This window comes from Silurus meridionalis, chromosome 13 (genome assembly GCF_014805685.1).
Source record: "Silurus meridionalis isolate SWU-2019-XX chromosome 13, ASM1480568v1, whole genome shotgun sequence".
Classification (NCBI taxonomy): Eukaryota; Metazoa; Chordata; class Actinopteri; order Siluriformes; family Siluridae; genus Silurus; species Silurus meridionalis.
The window spans coordinates 11,268,889-11,296,166 of NC_060896.1; the positions used below are offsets into that span (position 1 = coordinate 11,268,889).

At 36.4% G+C, this 27,278-nt stretch overlaps 1 protein-coding gene across 2 annotated transcripts in view; it reads left to right on the forward strand.

Moving 5' to 3' along the window:
- The window catches only part of itpr2 (inositol 1,4,5-trisphosphate receptor, type 2), a 91,105-nt gene extending 65,355 nt beyond the window's left edge, over positions 1 to 25,750 (forward strand). For both annotated transcript variants that reach the window (XM_046865316.1, XM_046865317.1), the window contains 12 exons: positions 3,380 to 3,490; positions 3,621 to 3,813; positions 3,908 to 4,033; positions 4,272 to 4,447; positions 5,649 to 5,813; positions 5,964 to 6,147; positions 10,046 to 10,129; positions 10,466 to 10,596; positions 12,008 to 12,173; positions 12,273 to 12,433; positions 20,358 to 20,519; positions 24,781 to 25,750. In XM_046865316.1, coding sequence (XP_046721272.1) covers positions 3,380 to 3,490; positions 3,621 to 3,813; positions 3,908 to 4,033; positions 4,272 to 4,447; positions 5,649 to 5,813; positions 5,964 to 6,147; positions 10,046 to 10,129; positions 10,466 to 10,596; positions 12,008 to 12,173; positions 12,273 to 12,433; positions 20,358 to 20,519; positions 24,781 to 24,864 — 1,743 coding nt within the window. In that variant the 3' untranslated portion in view covers positions 24,865 to 25,750. The remainder of the gene's footprint in view (positions 1 to 3,379; positions 3,491 to 3,620; positions 3,814 to 3,907; positions 4,034 to 4,271; positions 4,448 to 5,648; positions 5,814 to 5,963; positions 6,148 to 10,045; positions 10,130 to 10,465; positions 10,597 to 12,007; positions 12,174 to 12,272; positions 12,434 to 20,357; positions 20,520 to 24,780) is intronic.
- Positions 25,751 to 27,278: the final 1,528 nt, after the last annotated feature.

Consider the following 27,278-nt stretch of genomic DNA (forward strand, 5'->3'; position numbering starts at 1 on the left):
CATTTTGCTCTAATTTTAAAAAGGACATATTCTCTTCAAACCATTGAGATGTAGTTTGTGGTCTCGGGGATTTTCAAAGAATTATAAGACTGTGCCTGGCTATCAAAGATGTGAAGGACAAAATATTTAAGTGTTTTTTATTCATTACAATGAATTAAATATTGTTTATATTTATATATATTTTTTATATTTTTAAAACAATTTTAAATAAAATGCTTGCTTGGTTAAATAATATATAAAATAATTATATATAAAATATTCTAACTCTAGATTCTTATTTATTCCCCTGGCATTGTTGTGTATGTTTCAAAGTTCACTAAAATTAAAATAATTCACTCAAAGTGTGAGACTAAACAAACTTGCGGTCCGCCACTTAATACATTCCAGAGGGAACTCGGATGTTCTGCAACGTAAAAAGGATTGCATTCAGTACATGCGTGTATTGAACCGAAAGCTCTGTACTGAAACGTTTCAGTACCAATAAGTGTCAAGTTATTTACAAATACCAAAGATAATGAATCTATTAAATGTTGGTTAACTGCTGTGTTAATAGTGAACTAAGGAATAAATCGTGATAGGCATGCTATTATAGGGAAATAATAGAACTTGATTTAATCCTGAAGTGTTTAATTTCAGCTTAATTACAGCAGTTTCTTCAAACTTTTAATTTGTCAAAATTACCTCATAAGTTTTAACTGTTTATAGTGATGTTTAAATGTCTTCTGATATGAAATGTCACTATATCCACATCTACACAGTTTTTAAATGAATGTATACAGTTGTGATTGTAGAACATTAACAATTATTCTTAAAAAAGACAATCAAATCTATAACTTCCCAAACTTCAGCCAACACAAGAAATGTATACGCAAGAACCTCATCACACGTAGCTTTGTCTGAAGGTGAAATATGGTTCACTTATGTTGTGTGACACAAAGGGGGGTTTGTAATTTACGATTTTTTTTATTTTAAGTTCTCCTATTTATCTCTGAACACATGTTAATTGTCACTCAAGTAATATTTTCCTAAAAATTAAGTGGAATTTATTTGTGCCCCTTCATGAAGCCTCCCATCACTGCTGTTACATGTTTATAGTATCTTAATGCATCTTGTGTCAGCTAGAATAAAAAATGTGTAAGTATTCAGCTTCAGGTTATTTATATAGTATATATTGTTTCTTCTAATTGTATAAGGAATTTGTCTGTCACTTCGTTTGTTCGTTTTACTCTTCGCATCTTGTATTTCTATTGATCTGATTGTCCAACCAGCAGTCAGGTTTCATAATCAGTGTTATTTCATCAACTGCTTTTTCCCTTATACACACACACACACACACACACACACACACACACACACACACACACACACACAAGAACAAAAAAGAAAGTGAGATTGAAGTTAAATTTATCCATCGTACACACACTGCCTGCAGGCATGTTTTTTTTTTTTTCCTGCACAGCTCTCAGCTGGATTAGCCAATGCTTTTATTCCCCCTCCCCCCAATTCTTATTTTTGAACATTGTTCTCCATAAGAGCAAAACAAAACACAGCCGCAGGGACTTGAGTGTCTTCAGTCACAAGCACACCCATAGAGAAACAGGAACCGACAGATCATAAGAGATGACGGGCATTTTAACAGAACCAAAAATATCCTTGCGTTTCTTATACAGAAGAGTATTTAATATCTTCAGGTAGTTCTGTCTATAAAGCACTGCAAATATAGCACCAGACTTATGAAAGTGATAGCGTAGAAGATTTCCTTTCTCCTCGGCATGTGTGAAGAGATTTCATAATTACACCTTTCCAAACACTCGCACTTTAATTTCAAGCACAATATGCACTCAAAATGTATAGAGCTGTTAAATATGTATATAAACACTCCTGTCTTTGTCTCTGTGATTATTTTGTGAAGGGGATGGGTCAGTGAATAGCTTAGTGTCTAGTCTGAAGTAAAAGACACTACTTGAATCCTCTATAGATATATAGGTAACAATAAGAGCCTATGCACCACTTCTTTTGTGTTCTTTTTTGACCGAGCTGTTTGCTCGAGTGCAAGATGTTCTTTCCTGTTGTCATTGATCCATTTCTAGGGTGTGCTTGTACTCCTGTTTGAGATGATGAGCGTGATGTCTTGACTTTAGGCTGTTTTTTTTTTTTTGTTGTTTTTTAAGCTATGCAGCTTCATCAGCTTTCGGCTTTGCTGAGGATGATTGTTTGCTGCTACTTTAATTTTCTAACATCTGAAGACAGACAGACAGACAGACAGACAGACACTCACTTACTTACTTACTTTATTCATCCCAATGGGAGATTTATAGCTTCCAGCATTGTCCACAAACATAGGCAATAAGGCATGCAATAAATACTACAAAATGTATTAAAAGAAATATATATGTATAATTTTTATTACATTTAACTAGTCTGATTAAACTAAAGACTAATTTCTAATCTGTTAATTATTGCTTTATTGAATCAGAAATTTAGAATTTTGACATCAGAATTCATGAATTTTCTCATCAGAAAGGTGCTTTTGTTCTTTCCGTAAGTAAAACCTTTCATTATACACCTTACATTACAGAAGTACATAACATTTACTCTAAAATCCTCTCTCAAGCTGTATCCTTGAAGTTCTGTTGGATTTTATATTAACTTAAAGTTAATTGTTGGAGATAAACGGATCCAGATTGTTAATCTTGATCATCTTGGGGTAATTTTGGTCGTCTGGCCACTCCTGGGAAGGTTTTCCAATGTTCCATGTTTTGCCATATGTGAATAATGACTCTCACTGTGGTTTGCTGGAGTCCCAAAGCTTTAGAAATGGCTTTATAACCTTTTCCAGACTGATCAATCTCAATTACTTCTTATTTATTTCTGAATTCCTTTGGATCTCGGCATGATGTCTAGCTTTTGAGGATCTTTTGATCTACTCCACTTTGTCAGGCAGGTCTTATTTAAGAGATTTCTTGATTGTGAACAGGTGTGGCAGTAATCAGGCCTGGGTGTGGCTTAAGAAATAACTCAGGTGTGACACTTTTTCCACACAGGGCCATGTAGTTTTAAATTTTGTTTTCCCTCAATAATAAAAACCTTCATTTAAAAACTGCATGTTGTGTTTACTTATTTACTAATATTTAAATTAGTTTGATGATCTGAAACATTAAAGTGTGACAAAAATGCAGAAAAATAAGAAATCAGGAAGGGGCAAACACTTTGTCACACCACTTTGTGTGTAATATATATATTTATATATGTATGTGTATACATTTATAGAAAAATAAGTGGCTTTAATGTTTGATCTGATCTGAATGTTATGATTTTAGTGTTTGTATATAAATACGTTGAATAAGTATTGTTAAGTAATAGAAATGGTGATTTGCAGTTGGCACGTCACCGAAAAGCGTTACAGCAGAGTCTAAAGCCAGGTGTGGATCCAGAAGATGAGGGAGAAGAATCCCTCCGATTCTATGCAAAACACACAGCTCAGATCGAGGTATGCATACAATGCTGAGAAAGTGTTAATCCACCCAAATTACACCTTTACTTGTTACTCTTCCACATGTTTATTGATAATCTTTTCTTATGTTCCAAAAGGCCACTATGATTTTTCTTTTTTCCTCAAGATTGTGCGTCATGACCGCACTATGGAGCAGATTGTGTTCCCAGTACCCAACATCTGCGAGTACTTGACTGTGGAGTCCAAAGTGCGAGTGTTCACTACCACAGAGAGAGACGATCAGGGCAGCAAAGTCAATCACTTCTTCCAGCAGTCTGAGGACCTGTATAACGAGATGTGGTGGCAGAAGAAAATGAGGAGTATGGCCGGTTTGCTTTCTGATGAGGAATAAATAAGATCTCATCCTTCATTCTAACAGTGATCATTTATTCTGCCCTGTTGATTTGTTTTTAGATAATATTGCTCTCTTCTGGGTATCGAAACACATCTCACTGTGGGGAAGCATCTCATTTAACCTGGCTGTGCTGGTCAACATTGCTGTAGCTCTGTTCTATCCATTTGGAGATGATGAAGATGAAGGTGCCTTTTTTCCATTATCGCATTTATATATTTTTATGATTTCATGTATTTCTTTTTATTATTCATTTTAGAACCTTGAATACATTTAACATTTATTTTTTGAATTGAGTTAATTTACACTATCTCAATATACTTTTTGTTCTTTTGCAGATAAATCTTTTTAGTAATGATTCATTTTAACACAAGTACATTTTGCAATAAGCAGCTGCTAACTGATATGAATTTTTGTGTCTTGTAGGTGTCCTGCCGCCTTTCCTATCTGTTCTACTGTGGGTGGCAGTAGCCATAAGTACATCTATGCTCTTCATCCTCCCCAGGCGAGGAGGCATCCTGGCTTTCCTGATTACAGTCATCCTCCGCTCTATATATACTATAGGCTTGGGCCCCACACTGCTGCTGCTTGGAGCCACCAATGTAAGACTGGAACACATCCATTTGGCAGCAAAAAAAACTTATGCCAAATTAGCTTCAGAATGAAGCTACACATGCAAAGCTTAATTTGCAAACGAAAAAAAAAAATATATAATTTAAACAAATTAAAATGTAACATATTTTACCTGAATATTAAATTGCCACAGCAATAATTACTCTTAGACATTGTTAGAGTCTGTGTTTTTTTATTTTTATACCAATTTATTTTAATTGGTATAGTGCTGGAACTCAAACCACCATTACCAGAGATTTTATATTAGTAAATTCTTATAATTGTCAGCCTAAATCATGTCTGCCAAATGTTGAAAACTGGGAACTGAAATGAGAGGCAGATTAGGCTATTTGCTTTTCTAATTCATGTAGAGGTGTTTTGCACATAAAGCATCTCACTCATATAGTTAGACTTTTTTGGTCGTGTACTCAACAGTATGAAGTACCGTATTTTTTGGACTATAAGCCGCTACTTTTTTCCCACGCTTTGAACCCCGCTGCTTAAACAATGAAGCGGCTAATTTATCGATTTTATTCTTGTTTTTTCCCGGTTTCACAAGCTTCAAGCCAAAAAACTGAGCCCCATAACATTAGACCAATAAAATTGCCAAACAGGTTCAGGTGAACCAATGAAACTCTTTATATTAAATCAGATGCACTCCCACTGAATCGGGCCACAGCACATCATAAATATGGATGATGTTCCTCTGACGTTTGATCTGACTCTCACTCAGACTGTCAACAGGAAATGTGAATCATTCGTCACGCTGAAAACAACCGGGCATGAAAAAAACGCACTTCACCTGTGTTCTGAGCTGCACGGCATTGGGAGAAAAGCTTCACCGATGGTGATTTTTAAACGCACAACAGTGCCAAAAGAAAAACTCCCGAGAGAAATAGTTGTGAAAGGAAGGAGGAAGACAGTGAACAATGGCTTTCTTGGTAGGCTTACAGCTTACAGATTGAAGTTAGGCTTTTACTTCCTATTTGAATAGATAATTGTCTTTTATTCGGTAATCTTTTCCGACATTAGGCTCTCTACAAGCCTCACTATTACATTCTTCTTTATGTAACTATTAAACATTGTCTATAGATTTTACAAGAATTGAATTACACACACTTTGCATTGCTCTGGCAGCGGTTGTGTGTTTTATACACTGACTGTTGGTAATTGTGTGATCTTTTCTCTCAGCTGCTGAATAAGATTGTCTTCTTGGTGAGTTTTGTGGGGAACCAGGGCACATTCACACGAGGGTACAAAGCGGTCATTATGGACGTCTTCTTCCTCCTGCATGTCTCCTATGTCATCGTATGCATGCTTGGCCTGTTTGTCCACGAGTTCTTCTACAGCATACTGGTACGTGCCGATATTAATTCGTATCTAGAGTCACGTTATTTTTATTCAATTCTTTTCAAGATAATAAATAATGAAATAATATATACTTGTTCATGTTGTAGCTGACAGTTGGATGTGCTCGTTGATGTGTTTCTCTCACCTTCTCTTTAGTTGTTCGACCTGGTACGCAGAGAGGAGACGCTGTTGAACGTGATGAGGAGCGTCACAAAGAATGGTCGTTCTATCTTCCTCACCGCTGTGCTCGCCATCATCCTGGTCTACCTCTTTTCCATCGTGGGCTTTCTCTTCCTCAAGGATGACTTTCTGATCGATGTGGATCGTCACCCTGCACTCGGTATGCATCAATTGAGCTTGGAAAAAACACCATAAGGGTGGGTTTAAACAAAAAAAATGAAACAGGTAATGTGAGGGTGGTGTGATGCAGCCTGAGCTGGTGTTGATTATTTTAGATTGTGGAACATCACTATAAGTAGTTGTATGTATATTATAACATTATATATAATATGATGTGTCTCATCTTGCATTTTTTTATTTATTTTTTTACTTTAATATGGCAAAAAAAAAATCCAGCTTATGTGGAAGAGAAGCCTCAAAGCTGTCTGTCAGACTTTTCACATCTTATAGTTTTATTTCAAACTGCTAGACAGACACTACTTCCAAAAATGTTAAATAAGGATCTCCTTAGAGAAACCGTCACCATTACATGTTTTTGTACCCCTAGACTGTCAGCATTTGCCATACAAGCTCTTGTTACTATAGAAACCATACCATTAAATACAAACCCATGATTTGCCTTGCAGACAAGCCATACCTTCTGCCAAATCAGAATCGAGAATTCAGCAGCACTGTGGTATAAAGCCAATTATTAATTTCGTGCGATAATTTCTATTCGAATCACGTTATTTGTTCACGAGAGATCCGCTTATATAATTCGCTCAATAAGCGCTTATGTTCCCTGTTGATTGTAATGACCCATTGAAATTCTGTTTACTGAAGCAGCAGCAGAGGATGCTTGCATACATACAGGTGTGTTGTTGTTCACGGCTGTGTTTGTGTTGCTCCGCCAGCACATGTGCACTTGTGTAACCCAGCCGTGTCCACGCCACCTTATGTAATCCGCTTATCTGTGTGCTGTGCTGTGCTGTGCTGTGCTGCTACAGGGGACAGGGGAAATAAATAATCACGTGCTGTGTACATGCAGGGTCATGTGTGAACATGAGCATTGTCGTTCTGCTCAGCAATCATGCCAGCATAGACATGAAAACAAATTAACCTTTGGAACTCGATGTACACAGTTCGTCAGGCTCATCTTTCTCATCACTGGCTTTCTGTATCAGGTAGGAAAAAAAACGCCAGATAGACTTTCTTACTTCAGATAGTAATATTTTCAACCTGATTATGTGAATTGTACTAAAGCCCAACTATTGCCTTTATCTATTCACGTGATCTCAGTAGGGTTGGACATGCTGCCTTCTGTAACAGGTAGTCCAAAATGGCAGGAATGTGGCCTAGAACTTCTATTTCTAATGTTTTTTTTGTAAGATTTGGTCTTCAGTGAATTGTAAAAGCATGACCCACCCTTAGACCACTTGGTACTAGCGGTGTAACAATACAGGAAATTCACGGTTCGGTTCAGTTCCGGTACGGTTAGGAGGAAGAAATACAAAATGTAAAATTTCTTGTAGTTTTTTTTTGTAGAACATCAACAGTTTACGTTTTGAAAACAATTTTAAATAAAATGCCTGCATGGTTAAATAATATATAAAATAATGTTATACCATTTTATTAAAAAAAATTATAATAATTTAATAGAATAAATCACATTTAATGCAATATATTTTTTTATTATATTGATTAAATTGAGTAATCGAATCAAAATTGTCACAAAGTAAATGGGTTAAATAAAATTAAATAAATGGAAAAATTGTTAAAATATAAAATATATTAAAGTTAAAATTAAGTTTACATTTGTTGGACTGCACATGGGTAATACAGGTGTGTGTGTGTGTGTGTGTGTGTGTGTGTGTGTGTGTGTGTGTGTGTGTGTGTGTGTGTGTGTTTTACATTTAATATTCAATTAATATTCATTATGCTTTACATAACTGTTCTGCTTATTTCAGCATACTTTAACAAATGTCTTCATTCCTTCCATCTTTCATTCATTCACTCCTTCGATATGCAGAATTGTCAGGATTTTCTTCTTCTAGGAGAAATTTTTGAAGCTGTACATAAAACGCTAAAGAATCCATAGCGCAAGCGCTAACCGCCAGCCACTTCCTGGTTAGAGGCTAATGTTAGCGCTAAGGAATCTTTATTGTTTTCATGCATGCGCAAAACAAATGTTATTTCCTGTATGGCGTGTGTAGCCACAGTGACACTGCGCTAACTCTAGTTGTCTTTTTATACCCCTGCCATTGTTGTGTATGTTTCCAAGTATATCAATAATAATATTGATATAATAATAATTAATAACATTTCTGAGGAAACTGTTCGGCTCTGCACCAGAAGATTTCAGTACGAATATGTGTATCGTTACACCCGTATTTGGTACTAAATTATCTTTAAAATTAAGTCCTATTAAAATAATTTTTAGTACAAACATGCAGTATATATTTCACCAATAAACTCAAACAAGCACATTGTTGCGTTTGGTATATGAGCTGGATTGATTGGCTGTTCTAACCAATATACAGAATAATTTGGTTAATTCTACTTAAATAAATATACAGATACCTTTCTGGCAAAATGACTATAATAAAAGTGAAAGTATTTAAGTTATATAACACTGGGGAAATAACTTCTTGATACTCAAAATTTTCTCATGTAGTCTGGGATGTAATAAATAAATAAATACAATATGCCATCTATGACTGCTGTTTAAAATTGCAATTTTAGAAGCCTAGTGAGCAAGGAAATAAAATGGAGTTAAAAATAGGCTCCAGGTCTGAGGACGTGTGACAAATTAAATGTGTGACAAATTAAAGGGAAAATAAAACTGGTGGCTCTGTTATTGTAAAGTCCTTTTTGCTGCCAATGTTCTATCTTCATCAAGTAAAACACCCTGTAAATCTATAGAGTTACCTTGAGTGATCACCTTTTAACTTGTCATATATCATTTCTGTCCTGATAGGAGTGGTCTTTTTTTAAAGCATGACTCCACCCCCATCCACAGGTCCAGAAGGACTCGCTGTATAATTTGGCTTGAGGATGAAAATGATGAACTTGTGCGATCGTATTTGAAGTCAACAGATCTCAACACCTTGTACTCACAGTAAACTTATAGGAGAATTTGGAATGAGATTGAATTTCAACCACCACTAATTAATGGACCATATTTTGCAAGATTGGTCTTCATTGCTCAAGCATTAATTCTATTTGGCTATTTTTCTTACAAAATGTGTGTATGCATATTTGTGTTTGTATATATACTGCTAGTGACTCAGCTGTTTTGACATCAACTGGAATGTTGTTCACCACCTAATGCCAGAAGAGAGAAAAGGTTTAAACCTATTTTTGTGGTACCCAGAACATAGCTTGTGGGACCAGTTGAGGATTCGTTGAAGATCGATTGGAAGCATGGTGCAGTGTGCTGTGAGGTAGAGGGTTGCAGGCGTAGGCTTGCTTCAGTGTTTTAAATCTGATGCGGGCCGCTACAGGAAGCCAGTGGTGGAAGCGTAGCAACGAGTTGCTGAAGGAGGACTGAAAATAAGGTTGTGCGGCTCATTCTGAATCAATTGCAGAGGTGGAATGTCTTTCAGACGCAGTCCTGCCTGGAGTGATTTTCAGTAGTCCAGCTTAGTGACCTGTGTGTAGAGTAACAGGCGAATTATCTCAATGTTGCAAAGGAAAATTTGACAAGAGCATGTTAGATGCGTGAAGAAAAGGGCAATTGATTTTCCATAGGTACCCCAAGGCAGCATCGGTGCAAGGTCAACGAGTTCTGCAGACATCACATGATCTTGACATGGAGATAAATCACATAGGATAAACAGCAGTGCATCTGCATAGTAATGGTTTGAAAACTCTGGTTCAGATTTAGGGTTTACCCAACCACCCTACCTTCATTGTGGTGACCCAACATTGTGCTAACACACTGTTTTTTCCCTTTACTTATTTACTGTATATTCTCAACACCATGACATTGTTAACTGGATGTCGGAGGCTTTTGTGAAGTTCTGAAACAACTGAATATATTTAGGAACTTTTGTCTTTCTGGTTTCTGTGTTCTGCAGAGAGGATAAGGTTGCGGCCATTTGCAGAACCTCAGAGCTGTGCAGTGGATAGCTGCCCTGATCAGTTCCCCACTTCATATAATGGTAAGCTACAGTCATTAAACAAGCAACATCAGCTCATATTTAACGTTTTGTGTAAACATAGAAATATTTATTTACTTTAAAATTAGAGGATATAAGTATAAAGCTGTACTGAGTATTAGTATGGGCAGAAAAAGTAGCTGCCTGAACAAATAAAAACAAAGTGAAAAGAATATCTTCTTGTAAAAGGACCTTCTTACCCAAATTGTTTGCCTAGAGCCTACAGATTGTAATCTACAGTCTGGATGTATCAATATATACATTTGTACTTATACTTAGTTCACAGTTAATAACATTAAGCATGTGTGTTTCTAATCAGTCTGTATTTCACTGTTCTAGGCAAGGAGGAAGATGAGAATGCATCAGAGAGAGTGTGCGACACTCTGTTCATGTGTATCGTAACAGTCCTGAACCACGGGCTGCGCAACGGTGGTGGCATAGCAGACATTCTCCGCAAGCCTTCAAAAGATGTGAGAATAATATCAGGACACAAATCACACATCCAGTCAGGACAACTATACTGTACATACATGCACAGTTTTAGAACATTGTGTTGAGTTTCCTGTGAGAAACCTTTTTCTAGCATTATGTGTATTGCATAAAGCTACATAACACCATTACCTGGATTGTGTTGCTTCATTAGCCATTGTTTGGACACAATATAAATGTCCATGCAAGGTACTTAAATCCTTAAGTAATTGACTATTGGTTTAGAGTGCTGTACTGTTTGTAGACTTTTTAATGCACTTCTGCAACATTGATCAGTTACAGTGCCTGTCAAAACTTTGGAAACACCTAGTCCTAATGGTTTTTGAGACACATGCATGTTCCTTTTGTTTATATGCAACAAAAAACAAAGTAAAAGGTAAACGCCTGCAAGAATTAAACAGTAAATAACTGGAAGAATGTTCTTTAGACAGATGAGTAGAAATCTGACATGTTTAGCTTATGTAAGACAGAGAACAGGAATAAAGAGGTTAGCAGACTTATTCCTAGGTATAAGGAATACTGAACCAACATGGCTGCCATTCTATACTTCAATGCCATGCAATTTAGTCTGGACATGGGAACCAACTTCACCATACAACAAGACAATACCCCAAAGCACATGTCCAAGCTCCTTAAGTGTTATTTTGAGAATACATTTGACGAACGCGTTATCTATGATTAAATTGCCTGCCCAGCCACTGCTAAATCCTATTGAACTGCTCTGGGATGAACTGGATTGTAAATTCAGAAAGAAATATCCAATTAGCAAAGATCTTTTGGCAAGTTTTTAAAGAGGCAAGAAGCATTTAAACTGAATGTTTGGAGAAACAAACTATCCAAATGCCAAGAGTGTGTAAAGCTCTTATTCATGCTAAGGTTGGATTTTTCAGTGAAAACAAAGTGTACATTTCCACATTTGTTTGGTCAAAGTAAATCTTCATACCATTAAATTCATCTAGTTTTTTTTGCATATAAAAGTGCGCATTGCCTTAAAAAAAAAAAAAAAAAAAAAACTATTGTAGAATAGGTGTCCCCAAATTTATGACATGCACTGCAGTCTCTGATAAAATATGCACTAGTCATTTATGCTGCATGTATTGTGATAATCGTGCAGTTTAGTTTATCCATCCCAAAGTTTAAAACTGATGTTGCCAGTTCTACAGTTTTTTTTTTTTTTTTTTTTTTTTTTTTTAATCGTTATTTTTTTGAACATCTCGGACTAGGAGGATGTATGTATCAACTTAGCAACTGTACAACTTATGTACAAGAAGCAGGAAATTAGGATTCAGTAATCATGCTCTTCTTTAGTTGCGTACAGTATAGGCTGCAGTTTAACCCTAGAAGGTCTTGAATTACGAATCGCACAATGATATACGTTGTCCCTCCTTACAGGAACCCATGTTTGCTGCTCGTGTGGTGTACGATCTGCTGTTCTTTTTCATCGTCATCATCATCGTTCTGAACCTCATCTTCGGTGTGATCATTGACACGTTTGCTGATCTGAGGAGTGAAAAACAGGGCAAGGAGGAGATTCTGAAGACTACCTGCTTCATCTGCGGTAGAGACCACTCACTGACTAAAACTAGCAAAGGAAATCCTCTGTTATGAGGTACAGCATTAAAAGCTACAATAGTAAGCTATTTGTTTTTTTTTGCAGGGCTGGAGAGAGACAAGTTTGACAACAAGACCGTGTCGTTTGAGGAGCACATCAAGAATGAGCACAACATGTGGCACTACCTGTACTTCTTGGTTCTAGTGCGGGTGAAGGACCCCACTGAGTACACCGGTCCTGAAAGCTACGTGGCCCAGATGATCAAGGTCAGTCTGTCTTGTCACACTACAGTATTTTGGCATTTTTGCATTTAATAAGCATATTCAAATCAAATCAAATTTTATTTGTCACAAACACATACATACAGAGTACGACATGCAGTGAAATGCTTTATACGACGGTCCGGCATGAGGGAATAGGATGGAGAGAAAAATAAACCAAGAAAAAAAGAAGGCAGATAAATAAAGAGGATAAACTATATAAAATATATAAAGTTTATATACAGAATGCTTATGACAGTAAACATTTACAACAGTAAAAATTGAAGGTGGTTGGTACGATTGTCCTTAAAGTGATCGTGTGCGGTGTGGTGTGGTATAAAGTGCACTGTGTTGTGCAATGGTTATCTATTCATGGTTAGTTTTCTGAAGAGACAACTTCAGTTTAAATAAGTATTATATCTTTACTTACATTTTTTTTATTTATTTATTTTTTTTTATTTCTGATTTGTTCAAATATTTTTTTTTACTGGTGTGTATTCTTTTTGTATTTGAATCTAGTTTTAGAACACTTACAAGAAACAGGAATGAGTGGTGAAATAAAGCTAAAATGAATGGCTTGGCATGCACATAGAATTTTAATACAGATTATAAATTCTACTAAATAGTACTAAATATACTTATTTATATCGTCAAGTTTATTACTATAACGCTTTTCACAACAGACGTTGTCTCAAAGCAGCTTTACAGAAATCAACAGTTAAGGTGAACGATGTGTATTTATCCTTAATGAGCAGCCTGGGTGACTGTGTCAGGGAAAAACTCCCTTAGATGTTCTAGGGAAGAAACCCTGAGAGGGGAACCCATCCTCATTTGGGTGATATCAAGAGTGTGATTATAGTTTTAAAACAAAACAGAACACTGGAGAGTGAGAACTAACATGAGCACTGGAATGTAAGATTATGAGTAATGTCCCTTCTACAGTCTTTTACATTCATTGTGGTTATAAAACTAGGAGCTACTGAGCAACTCATAAAATAGCACAACATTTGTGATCATCACAGATCCAACACCAGCTTTTCCATGCCAGAGCCTTTAAACACTCAAGGAGGTCCAGTGTCCAAAGTCTACATGAAGTGGGATTCAATTGGCACTGGTATATATTTGAAAACATGGGGAAAAAAATCCTGTGAACAAGTTTTATATTTGAAAGAAATTATAATAATAATACTCTTTAATTGATCATATTTAATGATATTGATATTGAGTTTCACTCATTTTTAATTATTCTGGATTTGGCTGTATTTTGTCATATTGCTCACAGTGCATGAGAGTAAAATATTTTTTTTTTCTGGAAGAAATCGCTTCATTTGATTTAAGTCTTTCTCTGTTTGAACAATTTTTGTACTGAGCACCAGTGGGAGGAACAAAAACATTGGCCACTTTTTATGATGATGGAGAAATGCAGCTGCAGATGTTTCTGGGATGCAGAACCAAAGTTCCCATTGTGTCATTAGAGTGTGCGTGTGTGTGTAAGAAGATTTGGGTGTCTCCAGTGTCTTATTTTGTGTGTGTGTGTATGTGTGTGGGCGTGTGTCTGCACGACTTGGACTTACGTCTGCTCTCTCGCTGAGCGTGTTGGAAGTGGTGTAGTGATTAACTGCTCATTAACATGGCTGCTGATGTTATGTTAACGAACAGAGCAGAGGAGAGACGGAACATTTGCTGAGTCGTGCTTGTTATTATTTTTTGGCAAGCACAAAAAAATATGTAGAGCTGGGCGCTATAAAAACTTTGTCGATAATTAGGGGAAAAAAATGTGCAAACTTATCTACATAATTCAAGGACAGAAAACAGGAATATGTCCTGATGAGCATACATAGATAAAATAGTTTAAATAATAACTTATTAAAAAGTTTAATCTCATTGAAAGTATGTAACAATTAATTGAAGTAAAAACTGCCACGTTACTGAACCACACAATTACTGACACTTGTGAAAATTCTTCTAAATAAAATGTAAACGAAGCAGGTTTCTGTTTTGCTTTCAGTGAGCCTTCAGGAACTTGTTAAATATGAGGTAACGCAGAGGCCAAATTCCCTCACCAACATGGGGAAGATTAGAAATGAGACAGGAGTGTGGTGGTCATTTTCATTGGAAATGCCCATATCCTCTGTTATAGAAATCAGTAAGAAATTTAAAACAGTTGAAGCTGTTGTTTTCACAAACCTGTCTGTAAAATGTGTATTTTGACAACAAGTTGACATTTTTGGGTCGCACGTCTCCAAATCTGCAATTAGTGTGGATTATAAACATTTTTACTTATCCATAATCTAACCATCATTGTTACTCCTCATCTGTGGATTGATTCTAGCAGACAGTTTAATTAATGGCTGAGTTGATTGATGAAAAAATGGATGGATGGATGCATGACTGATTTGATGGATGATGAATTGCTTGATTGGTTGCACAGACAATTCTAGCAGATAGTTTGGTATTGTAAGCAACCTAGAAAAAATTGTATGTATAGCAGGTTATACTAAGAAACCTTCACTCATGCTGATTAATCTGATGACGAGAATGAGTGTGTTCGAGTATGCATCACGGAAGTAAAAATAGTGTTTGCGTGTGTGCATATGTGCGTGCAGCTGAATGAACAAAATGAATTGCAGAGAAAAGGGAAAAAAAAAGAGATTGACCTAACGCATAGAATAATCGAGGAATCTGGACAGACGGTAAAACATTTTAAATGACTTTTTCTTTTTGGTACCATCATGTATTACTCCTAAAATGAAAACAGGTGGTAATTAATCAACAGCCAATGAACAAGTCCTTAAAAGGCAATGTGCATCATCTTTAGTTTCACATCCATCTTTTAAACTTTACACCAGCTTCACTGCTCCATGCTGCTCACTTACACAAAGGCCTTGTTTCACTTTTGTCCACTTAGCTGCTTTTGTGTAATTATTTCATCAGCTCTTAATTATTCCTGTGTCGAAGAATTACAGCCTGTGTTCCTTTGGAGTAATATCAGAGAAGGATGAAGGTCCCTTTTTGTACTTGGAATGGCTTGCAGTCTAAGAACCATTAAGATCTCACTCTGGCTGAATTCTATTAAATGGCCACAAACTATGAAAAAAATATGAATTTGACTAAAATTGTGGTTTTCTATTAAATACTTTAAAACCAAATGTTTTTTTTTTTTTTTAAACCCATTCTAGACCTTTCTAGCCAATTGTGCTTTCCTCATATAGCAAATAAAGTCGTTAGATAAATACATGCCGTTGCATAATGAACATAACCGATATCGAAATCAATCAAGATTGAAATGTAATAGCAGCTGTGAAAGTGTCCATGAAACTCCTGCATCGTCATTAAAACATAGATTACACTCGCTTGTTTTGATGACATTTAAAATATTTAAATTAACCAATAAAAATGTATGAAATTGACCCAAGAGAACAGAATTCACAAATTAATCAGCCATGTTAGAAATGTTAACCACTTATGTTAGCATAAATATGATGCGTTTTTTTAGGTTAGTAGTTTGAAAGCATAATGACTCTGACCAGTTACTGACCTTGACTGTTAATGAACATAGCACTATACACAAAACCAGCTATATTTAATTCGATCCCTTAAAACTTTTTGTAGTTTCTACAATAATTTTTAATAAATTTAACTATAAATATTGTATGTAAAATAAAATTATATTATTATATGTGTAGTACTTTTGATTGGGCTATGAGCATGTAGGTTATAAATAAAGATTATGTATTGCATGTGTAGTCTTTTATTTACTTATTAAATGAAAATATTTATAAATAACATTGGGCAGTTAAATTATTGTTTTTTTTATTAAGGCAGAACATTTGTGTTTTTCAGTATGTAGTAGAATCTTTCAGTTTAGTGCAACATAATTTACTTCAGAAAATCTGTAGCTCTCAACCCTAGAAATAGAAGAAACTGTCGAAATTTCACAATGTGAATGGTTTTCCCAGGCGAACTCACGTCCAATAAAACTGTCAAACACCATCTGTTCAGCCTAAGAGTATTTGATGTCCAGCTTATATGACTTATTTAATAAGTCATTTTTAAAACCCCTGGTGAATAATTTGTCATGTTGAGTTATATTTGGAGATTTATTTATTTATTTATTTATTAATTTATTAATTTATTTGGGGTTTGTGGTAGAAAACAAGTCTATTATTTGGCAAGTACATTAGAAAACAGAAAGAAAGAAAAATAGATTAAGGATAATGAGTAAAATAAGAGTTGCAATCAGAAAGTCAACTTTGAAATGGAAACTATAAAAAAAAGTGTGTAAATGTGTTATAGCCATGCTTGACTATGAAGCAGATATACTGCGATCGTTCATTGTGCATATGTATCTTTAGTTGGATCTCTCTCTCTCTCTCTCTCTCTCTCTCTCTCTCTCTCTCTCTCTCTCTCTCATACATATATATATATATATATATATATATATATATATATATATATATATATATATATATAAAATATGAGGAAAAAGTGAGCAGGTACTGCAGCAGCCACAGCAGTGTTATGTAAGCCATCTCAAGTGGCCCACTAATAGCTCAGCCCTTCCTCACACGTGCTTTCCTCTATCCCACCCCTCCACCCCCCCACGTTCCACACACACACACCCCTACCCCACCGCTCATTATCACACAGTGAGTCAGGCATCTCCTAGGCAACATCATCGTCATACACCGTTGGCGGCATCAGAAAAGGGAGGGGGGTAGACACTGGGCCTCTGGACTCGTGATCACTGCACAGTGCAAAGGTCATTGATGCTCAGTGGAATAACACATGCACATGCAGTGTGTGTCTCCACTTCTGTCTCACTACATAAACTAAGACAATGAGATTTCGAAGTGTGTGTGTGTGTGTATTAGATCCTTTAAGTTGCGAGGTGCCTCTATGCATTAGAATTGCTTGTCTAGCACATCCGACAGATGCTGGATCTGATCGAGATCTGGGAAATTTGAAGGTCCTATCAACCCTTTAAAGTCATGGTCATGTTCCTCAAACAATTCTTGAGGTTTTTTTTCCACATTACAGGCTACATTGTCCTGCTGAAAGAGATACTCTCGATAAGCATTACAGCTGCAATGGAGGGATGCACTTAGTCTGAAACAATCAAAACATTGTGATAGTATGTAATACAGGTGAAAAAAAACAATCACATAAATACCAGGACTAAAGATTTCCCCAGCGAAAATGTGATTTATCAGACCAAGTCCACTTCTATTTGCCCATGATCCAGTTCTGGGGCACCCATTGTAAGTGCATTTAAGGTGTGAGCATAGCACAGTCTTAAACACAGCAAGCTGCAGTGCAGTGTGTTCGGTGTGTTCTTTTTTTTTTTTTATCATGGTCAGAAATATTTATTTTGTAATTTGTGTTACAGTAAATCTTTTGTTTGATTAGACAAGACAGACTGTCCTTTGCTCCTTGAATGTACCATTAAACCCATGGTGCCCATGACACTGTTCCCGATTTGCTGGTTGTCCTTCCTTGAACCACTGCATACTGAGAATCTCCACATATAGTTTATGCACTATAATGTTCTTGCCAAGTGCCTTAAAAGGAGACAGAATCTCCAGACTCTTAGTTTAAATAAGGCTGACACATATTAAGGCAGTGTTTGAGATTTTGGCTGTCTCTGCTGGATTCTCTACAGGCGGCAGACTTCCTGCATGCAGAGTGTGACCTCATGCGACTCACAACTTAACATGGTGGTATAGACACTGTACTGTGACATTCAGCAGCTCTGCAGGAGTAGCTTGAGTCTGCTTTTACGTTACAACATATGTGGCTTTCCATCTGTTTGAATTGAACTCTGGTGCAGTCATCTCCTTGATGTGTTGTGGATAGCTATGTGGCAAAAAGGGTCCGCTCTACTTCCCAGAGAACACCATGTGGTTGGATTTGTGTGACTGTGATTTGACCCTGACTGTGAACCCAAGTTTATGAAGTGAATCAAAACGCATGATGTATTATTTTTGACATGGATTGACTTAGCGTTCTGGATATCTGGGACAAAGATCAAAAAGAACTCCTGGATATGAAATTATTTTGGTTTGTGTCCTGCCCATTTTCATGCTTTTTTGTGTAATATATCAAATTGCACTTGAATGGGAAAACCAGTTAAGCCTACAAAAAAAAAAGATTCAGGAACAGTGTTATTAATCATAAAACAAATAAGTTCTATGTAACTAGTGCTCGAGCTTAGTACGCTCATGTCTAGGTCATGTGTTTTTTTTGTTTGTTTTTTTTAAACACAAACAATTTCTACTTTAGAGTGTTTTAAAGGAGCCCAACAAAAAATGGTAAAAATTAAAACAACGTTCTGCCAATCTCCAATCCTGGATGAAGACTTAAATAACACACAGCAGGTGCAGGGTATGTGAAAATGCAGAAAAGTCCAAAGTGTGCGAGTCTGTACTTTTTGCAAAAAGAAAAAAGAATAGGTGTTGGAATTTCTGTGTGTGAGAATTCATATTATAGTTCGGCTGTGTAACCGAGCTGTCTATCATTTCCTAGTCCAGATGCTGCTGATCTTTGTTTTGTTTGTGAACTGACATTATTCTTGGGTATCTTTCTAATACAGATGTCGGGTCTTATAATGCACTAAAACATATTGTTTTATGGTTAAAATGTTTAAAGCAACATTTTTATCCATCTCTGCCTTAAAACATAGTTAAATATTAAAAAGCTGTTTTAAACTAATTTTTATTATTTACTTGTTCTAAATGTTTTTTTTTTTTTTATTATTTATTACTGCATTATTTTTTTCTTATTTTGCTGTTATTTTTGCTTGCCTACTTTACATCGTAAAGTACCCTAATCTTCATAAGAATGTAATGTTATAATAATAATTATAATTCTCTTTAAAACTCTTTCAAATATTAACAATTTTACTACTGAAAGTATAATTTTGAATGCAGCCATTCTGTAATTTTGTATATTCTAGTATTTTATATACTATACACTAAACTTTCTTTCGGCTTCTCCCATTAGGGGTCGCCATGGCGGATCATCCATATTCGTGATCCGCATGTTGGATTTGGCACATGTTTTTACGCTGGATGCCCTTCCTAATGCAACCCTCCCCCTCCCCATTTATCCAGATTTGGAACCGGCACTAAGAGTGCACTGCAACCTAATGGCTGGGTTTTATATACTATACACTATAATTCATATATTTATATTACTAGTAGTATAGTGTATACTAATAAATTCTATTACTCATACTAAGTAGTCAAATCAGTACATCCTTGATTGTGTCCTCGATCTCCCTAAAACATTTGCATTTGATAGTAATAGGCATAGGAATAGGGCAGGGCACAATTTAGTGCAACATCCTGTTTAATGAACATGGCTTCCTTGGAAGCTCATTTCCATGTGTGCCAACGAATGCTTTGTTTAAAGACAAAGGCATGTACACAAGTGAGTCTGTGCATGTGTGATTGATTGCTTGCGTAAGAGTGAGAGACACTCTGTTCCCACTTCTGAGCGTGGCCGCATCCTGGAACTCACAGCACCTTTGCATCCGCCTGGCTGTGAAAAGCACCTTACATAACTGCATTTGAAGAGTGACTGAGTCTTACTGTTACCTCCTCCTTATCTCCCATACTGCCGGCTCACACACACCGACACGTGCACAATGCACAAGTAAACATATATTGACCATAAGTTCATGTGCTATAAACATTGTATTGTAAGGAATGCAGAACGTTTATAATTAGTTTCATGGTCATTTGTGGTAGATTAAACACGCTGAAACTGATGTTTGCGAACAATGAAGTTTAACTTTATTTCTGTAACTTCGATCAGCAGCAGTAGCGATCCACACCATAATTTCAGGTTAATTTTTAACCATGAGGCTGTCTCTCCTGCTTTCTTATTTTTTCTTCTCTTTTTGTCTCTCTTTGCTTCTTTCTCACAGGAGAAGAACCTGGACTGGTTCCCACGGATGCGGGCCATGTCTCTAGTGAGCAGCGAAGGAGAGAGTGAGCAGAATGAGATCCGCTTACTGCAGGAGAAGCTCGATACCACTGCCACACTCGTAACACAGCTTTCTGCTCAGCTTGCAGAGCTCAAAGAACAGGTAATGTACTCTTTCCCGCCCTCTAAGTGCTTTAAAACAACATATGAAGACCGCATACAAGTCTCCTTCTAGTTTTTCCAAAAGGTTGCACTCCAACTTGACTACATAAACAGATTTTGTACTGTTCTGTACTTGTGTGTGTATGTATCATACATGCATACAATTCACCCCACTAGTGGGTGGCACTAGTCTGTATTTCAAATAGCAAAATTATTTTGTCCCAAATATCATACTTCAATAATATCCAAAACAGCATGCTATTTAACAGTGCCCATAATGTGACAGAATTTTGCTATACTTTTTATTGCAATAATATTTCCACTTCGCAATACTCACAAAATCAGTTCATGTCAACACACGGTTTGCCTGTTGTGTTTCCAGCTTTGAGACTTTTAGACGTTTATTGACTATAATTCAAAAAAGAGTGACAAACTAAGCAACTGTTTTAACAGATGTTCAATAGAGACTACCTTGAACTTGACTAAGCTCTCCAACTTGCATCCCAGCTGCTCGAGACTCGATCAATTTGTAACTTCTGGCTTCATTGTGCTTGTGACCAATCAGTGATCAACATTCTTTCCAACAACGAATCACTCATCAGCATTGTTTCCAACAATGAATCACAGATCACTATTCCTATCAGTCACCAATCATTGATTACCATTGTTTCTTAATAACCATTCACCACGTTTTACTCTTGTACTTCAATTCATGTAAACCAGGGGTGTCGACTTTTTTCCACAAAGGGCTGGTGTGGGTGCAGATTTTCATTCTAACCAATTGAGGACCACACCTGATATAGTAATTGAAAATAAAAATCATTAGATTGTAAAAGGTAGAATTTGGTGTGGACTTGCTTGGTGGAATGAAAACCTGCACCCACTCCAACCCTTTGTGGAAAAAGATTGGACACTACAGATGTAAACGGTATTTGTGTGGCACTTATTACAAATTTCTCATAAAGCATCCTTTTTTTTTTAATAGTATTTTTCCTCTTTAAACCTTTTGGAGATCGTAATAGAAGTGGGTGGCTGTGTCCTTCATGAGATCTCACATTCAATGCTTCTTTTTTTATCTGTGTTCTTAATAGAAACTATATTGTTTTTTTGTGGTGCTGAACTTAAAGTTGTTCTATTATACAAAAAAATTTGGTTTTTATATATATATATATATATATATATATATATATATATATATATATATATATATATATATATATATATAAAATATAAAGGGGTGCAACGGTAAGTGTTCATACAGAATATATTAAGTGGTGGACCGATAATTAGTTTAGTCTCCGCCTCACACTTTGAGCGCATTTTTATTACGATTAAACTTGAAACCATACACAACAATGCAGGAGTATAAAAAAGAAACGAGTTAGCGCAGTGTCACTGTGGCTACTCACTTCGCAACAGAAATAAAAACTGCGATTGTAGCACGTACACGCGTGAAAATGTGCCACTCGTGCTTTTACGACTTTTTATATATATATAAAATATATAGGGTCCCTGGTGGTCTAGTGGTTAGGATGCGGTGCTCTCACCGCTGCGGCCCGGGTTCGATCCCCGGTCAGGGAACCAACCCCAGCCACTCTTAGTACTGGTCCCAAGCCCGGATAAATGGGGAGGGTTGCATTAGGAAGGGCATCCAGCGTAAAAACGTGCCAAATCAAACATGCAGATGATCCTCTGTGGCGACCCCTAATGGGAGAAGCCGAAAGAAAAGTTATATATATAAAATATATATTTTTTTCGGGTTTTTTAAATTATTTATTTATTTATTTATTTTTATTTTTTTGAAAGAGTGAAGATGAGAAAATCTTTCTTCTTCACATACCTTCCATATGGATTGTAATATGCCAGTGATGATAAATACATTACAGTATTAAAAGGAGCTTTTGACATCATCTAGTGACTTTTTTAGCTGCTTTTCCTCTGAAAATAACTAAGAATGCTGCTTGAAGCAGTACCATGTCAAATTATTCTTCAGTAGCTGGAAGTTTAGTGCCTCTAAAGTAGCCAGTAGTTTACTGGCACTGTACTGGATCTGGGATTTGGGGGAAACTGCAAAATGGTTTAAAATCCAGACCATTACATAATCAGTTGTGAGAGTTTAGTAGAGGTTGTATCCGTTTTGCCTCTTTGTGAACACTCAGGTTTTTTTACCATTAAATATAAATGTGATTTTCTGTCATCAGAAGATTCACAGCCAACTGGTGTTAGAAACCAAAGTATCAAAATTGGTTGAGTAGGAGTGATTGCATACTTTCTCTCTCTGCTCTGTCAAACAGAGTGACATTTGCTAATCTGTGAGCTCAAATATGTGAAAGAAGGCAGATTTCACTTTCCTTTGAGTGTTGATGGCTGACTTCACATGTCTTGACAAAGCATTGGTTAGCCCTCATAGTCCCCAATTGGTATTTGTTGTATGTTAGAAGAGCATGGGTTGGTGAATGGGAATTGGATGGTGCCTGTATTGAGGAGACACTTAAGGGGGAAACTGTGGAATCTTAATGAGCTACTAATACATTTTTTTTGATGGTCTTCTTTATGATTATTTTGTCAAAAAACAAAACACTAACTACAGCTGTTCTAGTCGTATTCTGATGTGCACACTAAGATTATTTTCCTGAATAGAAACCTGCTCTTGGAGGCTGGAAAAGTAGATAAAGGTTAAATATGATGCATCGACTCCTGAGCCTGCACTGTGACACTGATTGAGTAGATGGGCATTGGGTATATGGGGTATCGCACAGCTGTGTCTCATCACACTTCTGCTCAAATTTTTCACAAACTGCACTGGTTCTGTTCACATGAATAAAACATGGAGATGATGATATAACTAGTCCATGCTATAATTACATTGAGTACTGTATCACCTGAATATTGTGTACCTCCTGTAGCGCCTCCGATTCCTAGCGGTCAGTAATTCCCCTGGCTGCTCTAGATGTTAAGTAACTTATTAAAGTGATTTCTCTCTTGGCATCAGCCCTAATTAAACAAACCTTCCTCACCTCTGAGCTTCAGTCCTGCTGAGTTACATGCAACTGAGCCAGAACAGCTAGGACATTGCCATTTCAGGGAAAAGATTCAAGATTTCTTGAAAGACACAGACTCACCACCGATCGAATATAAGCACAGCATACGTCCCAGGCCATTTGTAGTTTGTCTCTTGTGGTTGTGTGCTGTGTGCAGTTCAGCTAAGTAAAGATGATTTTATTGATTTTGACCATGATTGCGGATGCCAGACAGGTAGCTTTGAAGTATTTCTTTAACTGCTGATCTTGAGATTTCCCCCACACAACATTCTCTAGAGTTTACTCAGAAAGTTGCGATAAAAAAAAGTATCCAGTAAGCAGCATTTCTGAGAATTCTTAATTTCTGCTGAAGCACACAGATGGATATCAGAAATTGGCACCAACAGCATGGCTTTATGGACTCAACAGTCCAGGCTGGTGGAGGTGGTGTAATGGTTTGGGGAACATTTTGGGCTTGTTGGGCTTGCCACAGAATAATTTGAATATATGCACCGATTCTTGGCCACAATTTACCTTCTTCTAATGGCTACTTCAAAGCAAACTCATGATCAATGGTTTCATGAAAAAAAAAAAAGATTTCAGTGTTCTTCACTGGACTTTTCCAGTCTCACAGTTAATATAGTGTTCCTATCAAAGTGTTTGGTGAGTGTACATTGTAGTTAAAGGTTGGAAAATAGAAGGTTGCCAAATAAGGTTCAATAAGGTCAGAAATGGAACTAAACAAGATTTGCTTTGACTGCATTGGAATTCTCTGAAGCCATTTATTTTTATTTGTTATCTTCATTTTTCATTTCAAAATAAAATCTTATTTAACTGGTTTGCTTTCTCCATTATTATTTCAGAGTTACTATTTTTTTTTCCCTTGGTGGTCACAGTTCCACCAGGTATAAAGTAGTTTCATAAAATAATGGGGAAAAAAAATCTTATTGGCTAAGGACCATCCAGCTTGTCTTTTTCACTTTGGTTTTTTAGCAACATGTAAATCATAGAATGTTGAGTGTGAATTATTTAATTTGAAAACCAGTGTACATCAAAGCCCATTAATGAGGGCGTTTTCAGTTTCCTTCTCCGAAATACATAATCATTGTTGCTTTAAGTACCTCAGGTTTTAACAAAATTCATGTCCTGTATACAATATTTATTATGTATACTTAATTTACCTCTGTCTGTTGAGCTGATTGATGGATTGGCCTCTTTCTTTGTGTTTGTATGTGTGTGTAGATGACTGAGCAGAGGAAAAACAAGCAAAGGATGGGCTTCCTGGGGCCAACACAAGTCAACCATCATATCCCCCCAGCACACTGAAAGCAGGACCTACAAGACACACAAAACTCTCGTCCTCTCATCACAGACTAGTTTCCTGTTCGGACCTTAGGCTTGTAGAGAAACACCTGGGGAGTGTCTCACTCAAAACCTCTTACATGGCAATTCAGTGAGGTTTCTAGAGTCTCCTGTCTAGGGCAAATCCCTCATGGAAATGCTGCCTGTGGACTTTTAACTATAAAGTATTACTCGTGTTTTAAATGTCATTCCATTTTATGGGTCTTACTTTTGGCAGTAACTGGAGAGCAGTGTAAGTCAAGGTGAACTTCAGGATGTACCTCACTCAATGGGGTTACTGCTGCTTTGGAAGTGCCTTAGAGCTTTTTTCTCATAGAAGAACTGCTGACTAAAGTGTCCTTTTATCCCTTAGAGAATACAAAACTGGAAACAGAATTTTCATCTCATCTAAAATCCCCAGTTTCATTAGGAGAAATTTTCTTGGTCAATTTTCTACATTTATGTTTATTTTAACTGGAAATGCATGTAGTGTGTACTATGCAAATAACTGCACCAAGGTGGGTACCTTTTAAAAATGTTGTGTTATTAGTTGACTGGGTGAATGTTTGTAGAACAATGTTTGAATGCTAGCTTGGTACAGTTTGCTGTTTCGCAGACACGATCAGAAGATCCTGCCAAATAGTAACTTGTCAAATATTGATTTAAAGCATTCCTTATTTTTTAACAAAGACTATTTCACTCACTTCTAAGTCACCTTATAATAGTTTGTGTGTAAATTTGCACAAGTAACTCACGTGAGAATTGCAAGGGTTCAGGTAATGAGGAAATGACTTTTATGTTCAAGTGAAATCAAATAATAGAGTATTTTATGTGATTGCAATTCTGTAATAAATATGTATGTATATATGAATGTGTAGGATTATAATTTTCCTCATTGGGACCGTCTACCTGTGAACACACACACACACACACACACACACACACACACACACACACACACACACACACACACACACACACACACAGCATTAAAGTCATCTGGAACGTGCCCTGCACTTCACCATGTGATACTAACCCCCCCGCCACCCCAGTGAGTATTTATAGTCCAGAGTTCTTCCTGTCTTGAAGCAGTGGTAAATAATTACCATCCATGAATATAGGAATAGAATATAGTTAACCACTCTGTCTTTGGGGATTATGAAATGTATGCCTGTGATCTTGTATGGAGATTTAAACTTCCATGTTAAAAGAAAAATTCAGATAACAGAAATCAACTTTTGTTGCCCCCCCCAAAAAACTTTAATCCAGCTTTAATCACGCCACATTTGGATAAATGTGTTTAAACTGCATGTCACTGGGGTTTTAATATATGGTACGTGTTGTATGTGTGGGTAGAGATCTGGCCTTGTTCCAGAAATGGCAGATTGGTAGCCTACGTGAGAAACGGGGCTGCCAAATTTAGCCTCTGACTGAGCTAGTAGCACAAACAGCCATCAATAAGGAGGGAAAGTTCTAGAAACTTCTGTGTAGTAAGTTACAGCCGGACATGCAAGTGCTGCTCGTAACAAAATGAACTAAAGTTTCGGTTCTGTCAAATCGCTTTTTCTGCAAGTTTCAAAAGACATGTGCTTTGTATGACTAGTGTATGACCAGTGAAAAGAAACACACACTGCATATCAAAAGCAAAGTTATTTAGACTGGTCACCTTTATCTTATGGTGAAACATTTCTGTTCTTGTGGGAGTGGTCTCTTCCAGGATGACTCTGCCTCCATCCACAATGCATGAGGGTTCACAGACTGGTTTGATTGGGTTTTTTTCTATAACTTTCTAAACCATCATCGTGAAACGGCCTGCTGGAATGTTTGATAAAAGAATTATCCCACAATCATTGCTGTTTCACCTCAAAGTAGTTCTGGCAGCTCATGGAGGTTCCGACACATTTGTAAACACACTTTGTTGGTTTGTACTTGAATTATTTAGTGCAAAGATCTTTTGTATGTTTATACAGGGTGTAGTATTGTTTGTGTATTATACAGTGATGTATTTCAAAAACAAAGTCGACAGTCACTATTTTACCATGTGGTTTTGTTATATAGTATATACAACCTACAGCCTATAAAATGCATCAAGACTTTGATCAGGCTAATTTGTGGTTATTGAGTTATACAAATTTTAGACATAGAAATTACAAGTGAAAATGTCTATATCTTTATTGTATTATATTTTACACGTACTAGTGTAAGATTTTATGATCAAAGATCAGATACATATAATGGCAAAGGTTAAGTGTAACCTTCTGTAGCCAGAGTATTAGCTATTGAGCAAACATACACATTACGTAATATGATCAAATGTATTAGGACACCTAACTTTTTCAGCTATTTGTGGTTCTTCTCCAAACTATTATCACAAAGTTAAAAGCCACACAATTGTATTA